We start from the raw sequence: 6569 nt of genomic DNA on the forward strand, positions 1-6569 counted from the left end.
CTGTATCAGAAGAGCAGACCATTCCTCCTCATCTAAGTGTTGTACCAACAACTCCTCTGAGTCTCATTGGTCTGATCCTGACAGACGTTTGCTTTCCTAGATTGACCTTTGACTTGGTGACCTCTTGGTCACTGATCCCACATGTTTGCAATGTCTGATACCAGTATCCAAAAAGTCCACAATTGACTCACTGTCAAAACATGTCGATAAAAGGACGTTTCTACTGAATAACACGACCAAGGTCATAGAAGGTTGATGATTGATAGATGTTTGAATCAATAGTTTGTCAATAAAAGGACGTTTCTAAGACAGAGTCGGTACTTCTCTGCCGTGTTGGTCTCACCAAGGACCAGTTAGTGAACTTAGATTTCCGTGACATTCTGAAGAGACGTGGTTCCAGAATGAGGCGTGCTGTAGCTCTGTTGGTGGTGCTGGTGCTGTTCTGTCTGTCTGGGTCAGAGGCTCAGGGAGAGGGTGGGGGGGTCACAGAGAAAGACCCTCAACTGGGTCACGGTCTTGACCTCTGGTCTGAGTTAAGGAAACTGAGAGACATCGTAGTCGAACAGAGAGTGGAGTTGAGGCATATGGAGACCAGAGTGACAGCCAGCGAGGGTCAGATGGACCAACTGAAGAAAGAGAATGCAGGTAATGCGTGTGTGTGTGTGTGTGTGATGTGTGTGTGTGTGTGTGTCTGTGTGTCTGTGTGTGTGTGTTTGTGTGTGTCTGTGTGTGTGTGTTTGTGTGTGTGTGTTTGTGTATGTCTGTGTGTCTGTGTGTGTGTGTGTGATATGTGTGTGTGTGTGTGTGTGATGTGTCTGTGTGTGTGTGTGTGTGATATGTGTGTGTGTGTGTGTGTGTGTGTGTGTGATGTGTGTGTGTGTGTGATATGTGTGTGTGATATGTGTGTGTGTGTGTGTGTGTGTGATATGTGTGTGTGTGTGTGTGATATGTGTGTGTGTGTGTGTGTGTGTGTGTGATATGTGTGTGTGTGTGTGTGTGTGATATGTGTGTGATATGTGTGTGTGTGTGTGTGTGATATGTGTGTGTGTGATATGTTTAGCACTCCGCCACTTAGTAGTGCTTAATGTCACAACAACAACACATCACACACCCCTCTGTCTGTGTGCGTGTGCGTGTCTGTGTGTGTGCGTGTCTGTCTGTGTGCGTGTGCGTGTCTGTGTGTGTGTGTCTGTGTGTGTGTCTGTGTGTGTGTGTCTGTGTTTGTGTGTGTGTGTGTATACATGAATCACTCCCATGCTTAGTGTATGATTGCAATTATGTTTCCTTTAATTCAGCTCAAGCAGCAGAGCTGTCAGCCATGGGGGCCAGAGTGACGGAACTGCAGAGACAGAATGCAGGTATGTTCTTACAGTATTGCAGTGTGTGTGCAATGTAGGTGTGTGTGTGTGTGTGTGTGTGTGTGTGTGTGTGTGTGTGTGCCTGTGTGTGTGATTCATGACCAGAGTGGAGGTCAGCCAGGGTCAGATGGAGTTGCTGAAGACAGAGAATACAAGTAATGGTGCTTTTCCACTACGTTGCAGACCTGGTGCTGACCTGGTGCTGACCTAGGTCAGCCCGCTTCGGTCCCCTTTTCCATTCGTCGGTCCGGGTCGCTTCAGTCCTAGGTCCCAGGTACCACATCCGAGCAGGGACCTGGGACCTGGGACGCACGCAGTGACGTGTGACGCTGCACACCGTTGATTGGTCAATGGACAATCGTCATCCCATGTCCCATCCCATATTATTTCTTCACAACCGCCATCTTGAAAATACCACATTCACTAGGAAAATGTCACTACATTTTCTGTAATAGCTTATTAATAAAGATTCGGAAAATTATTCTGACCATCGTATTATCTTAGTTTAATGTCATTTCAATGAATCATATAACTTTTATTTACAACAAGCACAACACAAAAATCGCTATTATGCACCGTGTTTGTCCGTGAATAACACCGGCTGTGGAGGTGGTAAAAAAACACAATACTCCTTTGCTAACTTCACCATCTGTCTACGGTCATTTTGAGCCCTTAACCACCGCGCTGACACCCCGAGAAGTTATGCCTTTAACCGTAAACTCGATGAACCGGGAGTTCGCCCGCAGCCGTCCAGCCATTTTCACCATTCACTCATGAGTCAAATGCCGGTTTTAACAGGGAATTCGCTCCGCGCTGTGTCCACGGTGATAGGAGTGGAGGATCGACTCCATTCAAAAACTTTTGAATTCCCTGGCTTCTCCTCTTTCCGGACACGTTTGAATTGTTATCCTAACCCCCGGTAAACCGAAGTTATTAACCCGCAAACGGCACCGTGTTTGTCTGTGAATAACACCGGCTGTGTCAAATTCCGGTAGATTCGCGTCTTGTCGCTGTTTCCCGATGATGATACTACAGTTCATAAAGCAGACAAGTGAAGGCAGTGGTTTTAAGGGTTCAAAAAACATGACTTTATTATGTGTACATAGCTTCCTCTCTCTCTTTCTCTTTCTCTCCAAAAAAATCACTGCTGTTGCTGTGTACACCCGGAAGCTTTTTGCCAGGCTGCGTGTGACGCGTAACTCCGCCTACTATCCTCTACTCCTCCTACTAGTCCGGGTCGGTTTGTGTATAATGGAAACCAGAACAGATCAAAAGTGACCCGACCTGACCCGACCCGACCCGACCTGACCCGACCCGGGCCGACATATGGAAAAGCGGCTTAAGATACAGATATTAGCCATATTAACCAGATGATAACGTACATGTATGGTTTTAGAGGATTTTACAACGTGGTTCATTAATTGTATTGTTTTAAAGACGGTTTGTGTCTCCCTCACATACACATTTCTGTGTGGAATTCATGAACAGTGATTTTGTTCTTTTGCAGCGTTGACAGCCAGAGTGACGGCCAGCGAGGGTCAGGTGGAGGAGCTGAAGAGAGTGAATGCAGGTGAGACGAACACTGACTTTATTAAAATCATGTGATGTTTCCCTTGGCAATGAGGTTAATGTAAAGTAGTATATCTTTTTAAACAATATCATCACAATGAACAGTTTGGCCCTGTAAGATGGTACGCTGCTTTAAAGGAGATATGCATGTGTTATTGCCTTGTGTTCACAGAGAGACCGAAGGTGGCGTTCTCTGCTGGGTTAGGTGCTTCGATGGGACCTGTCTCTGTTACGACCACTGTGGTCTACAAAAACATCATCACCAACATCGGCCAGGCCTACAGCCCAACCACAGGTACTGCTGACACACACCAATACACACATATGGATGAGGGAATTAATTAATTAATTAATTAAAAACTAGTGAATCCTAAAATGATATACAAAGGTTACCCTGTTGGAAACAGTACGACAACATTACGACAACAATTATGGCAGATGGAGACAATAAAGTCCCACATTATCGGGTGTCCAGCCCCTGGTCAGAGGACGTGTGTAAACGGGGTTTTGCCAGGGTTCTAATCCTGATCTTCGGTGGTTTTACACTATTTACAAGCTCTCTTTCATGCCATTGTACCAATAGTAATCCATTTAATGGACATGTCACCTGTATGTAAGGCATCTTGACTTCATATCAGTCTACCCCCACTTCTCCTCACATCAGAGGGTTTTTTCCTGTGGCGATTTTAAGGAGACACTTGAAGGATACGCATCTTTATTGAAATCTGATCGTCTGTGGGCTAGGTTTTCTATTAAATTCAACTTGTTTTCTATCTAAAAATACATATAGATACATGTTTGGCTTGTATTCTGCGGATTTTGATTATAAAATGTCTCCTCCTCAAGCACCGGTTGTAACTCCTAGCGGAGCCCCGTCTACTCTCGCCCGCTAGACGCTGTGTGTGTGAATGGTCTGGCTAACTTGTAACGTCAGCAGGCTCACTATGAATTGCGTGATCAATTTTCCTATTTGCTATTAAAATTGGTCTTACAATTCTGAAAAGAATGATATATAGGTTTGTGTATTAAAAATGAATAGTTTAAAAGATAGAGTTGAATTTTCAAATTTTGCGTTCCATTTCTGCATAGCAGTGACCACTTGTTAGGTCTGTTGAGATTAATTCCAGTAACTGGCATGTGTATGTAAAGAGGTAAACCTTGATAACTGTTGAACCATACATGATAGAACCATGGGGTTAGAACAATACATGATAGAACCATACATGATAGAACCATGGGGTTAGAACCATACATGATAGAACCATGGGGGTAGAACCATACATGATAGAACCATGGGGTTAGAACCATTGTTTTTCTCATACAATTCTCTATGTGATGAGCTAAACACTATGTGTGAACACCCTATACGTTATATGTGTGAACACCCTATACGTTATATGTGTGAACACCCTATACGTTATATGTGTGAGATATTGGGAGAGCGGGTACAGAAGACAGCTTCTTGTCTCAATGTTTAAATGCATTAATACTATTTTATAGTCAATACAAAATATGTCTCAATGTTAAAATGCATTAATACTGTTTTATACTCAATACAAAATAAAATAATATATTTTGATGTCTTTAAAAGAACAAACTGATTAAATCACTTAAGGCCAAACTGATTGCATCACTTATTAAGCCACTATCACTATAACAATAGATCAATAGATCTACATCAAGTAGAATACTGATGACTAGTGACCAGTCATGCATGAGGGCTGACGAGTTGGCGATGTTTACTTTCCTGTTGACTAGGTGTTGTGTTGTTACTGTGGCCAGATCATCATCAAAAAATCGAACAAGGACATTGAGGATTTTGTCCATGTTAAGATTAGTAGCTTCGTCGATATTCATTGAAAACGTTGCTTTTTTTAAGCTTTTCACACAGCCGTTTTTTCAATTCCGGGACAAAGGCCATGTGTGTTTAAATAGCTGGCGTGCTGATTGGAAACGGACAGCTTTGTCAGTGCATTTTTGTCTTCTGATAGCTTCTTGCACAAATCGACGAGTGGCTGAGCCATTGGGAAAGACAGATCATGTTCAGCTATAAACGCGCACACTCGGAACTTTTGCTCGCAAACACGGTCGGTCATTGAAGATGAAGTGGTACCTGTAGCCGTCGCTCCCGGCAAGGTTGTTGTATGAGCAAGGTTTAAGAAACTGGGCTTCCATTTTAATAGACTCTTACTAAAGTTAGCGAGATAGCGGGCTGCTAAAAGCGAACGTCTCTCCAAGCTCACATTACACTCATTCAAACTTCTTAAGGCCCGCCCCACTACTCTGCCTCCGATTGGCTAGAAGTCGTTGGTTGGCTTGAGCAATGTGATACCATTGGTAGGCGGAACTGTCTCTTTGCTGAAGATGACTTTAAATTACGATGTAAAGAATGTGATTTTATTTTATTTTATTGCTCCGTGCCGGAGAACTTTAAGCCCTGTCTCTATAAGACCAGTGGGGGGGTCAGCTACAGGGACTGTGTTCACCATTACTAACAGCCATGTTGCTCTGGTGTCTAGGAGACACAGACAGTGTTGATCTCTCTCTGCTTTCCTCTGATACAGGAAAGTTCACAGCCCCAGTGAGAGGAGTCTACTACTTCAGATTCACCGGCTTCTCTTTCGACGCCTCATATGTTTCTGTGTCGTCAGCCTCAACATGGGTTAATGTGTCGTTGAATAAGAATGACCAGAGGATGACGATTGTAAATCAGAACACTAATGCAGGGTCTCTGTATGTATCCAGTGGTCTGACTCTCCAGCTGGAGGAGGGAGACTTGGTCGACATGCGTCTAGGGTCAAGCTACAGCCTCTATGATGATAGTAATAATCGCAACACCTTCAGTGGCTTCCTGCTCTTCCCTGTGTGAACAGATCAGCTGTCCTGATGAATTCAGATGAAAAGTGTTAAGAGTTTCCAAGAGCTTCTAATGTTCCTCTGACAACTTCTCATTAAACACCATGAAAGGACAAACACCACTGACTTCCTGTGATGTATTGACATGTGACTTCCTGTGATGTATTGACATGTGACTTCCTGTGATGTATTGACATGTGACTTCCTGTGATGTATTGACATGTGACTTCCTGTGATGTCGCTACGTTAGAATTCTAAGGTTCTATCTCCATTTTTGGTCAATTATATATTTTTTTTTACATAATCTGATCCATTAGGTGTTTATTAATGCCTGTGTGGTGTTATTTTTAAAATGTTTAATTAAACCGAGTTGGAGTTATAAGGTTCTGTCTCCAGTAGATTCAATATCCAATCAAAACCCTGAATGAACACGGACGGACCAATCAAAACCCACCTCTTAGCTATGTAGCCTGACAGCAGGGGATTTGTGAAGCCTGGCGATGTATATATACATCTGTTCAACTTGACTTCTATATATAAACATCTGTTCAACTTGACTTATATATACATCTGTTCAACTTGACTTCTATATATATATATATATATATATATATATATATATATATACATCTGTTCAACTTGACTTATATATACATCTGTTCAACTTCACTTAAATATATAAACATCTGTTCAACTTGACTTCTATATATATACACATCTGTTCAACTTGACTTCTATATATATACATCTGTTCAACTTGACTTAAATATATAAACATCTGTTCAA

The 6569-nt window shown here is 42.5% G+C and overlaps 1 protein-coding gene across 1 annotated transcript; it reads left to right on the plus strand.

Annotated features, from left to right (window-relative positions):
- The first annotated feature begins 274 nt into the window (after window positions 1–274).
- LOC308156802 (uncharacterized protein) lies at window positions 275–5902 on the plus strand. Its single transcript, XM_080530240.1, has 5 exons — window positions 275–645; window positions 1296–1358; window positions 2866–2928; window positions 3100–3222; window positions 5492–5902. The coding sequence occupies exons 1-5, from the start codon at window positions 402–404 to the stop codon at window positions 5794–5796; spliced, it is 798 nt and encodes a 265-aa protein (XP_080386366.1). The 5' UTR covers window positions 275–401; the 3' UTR covers window positions 5797–5902.
- Window positions 5903–6569: the final 667 nt, after the last annotated feature.

This window comes from Nansenia antarctica (genome assembly GCF_963989245.1).
Source record: "Nansenia antarctica genome assembly, chromosome: 4".
Lineage (NCBI taxonomy): Eukaryota > Metazoa > Chordata > Actinopteri > Argentiniformes > Microstomatidae > Nansenia > Nansenia antarctica.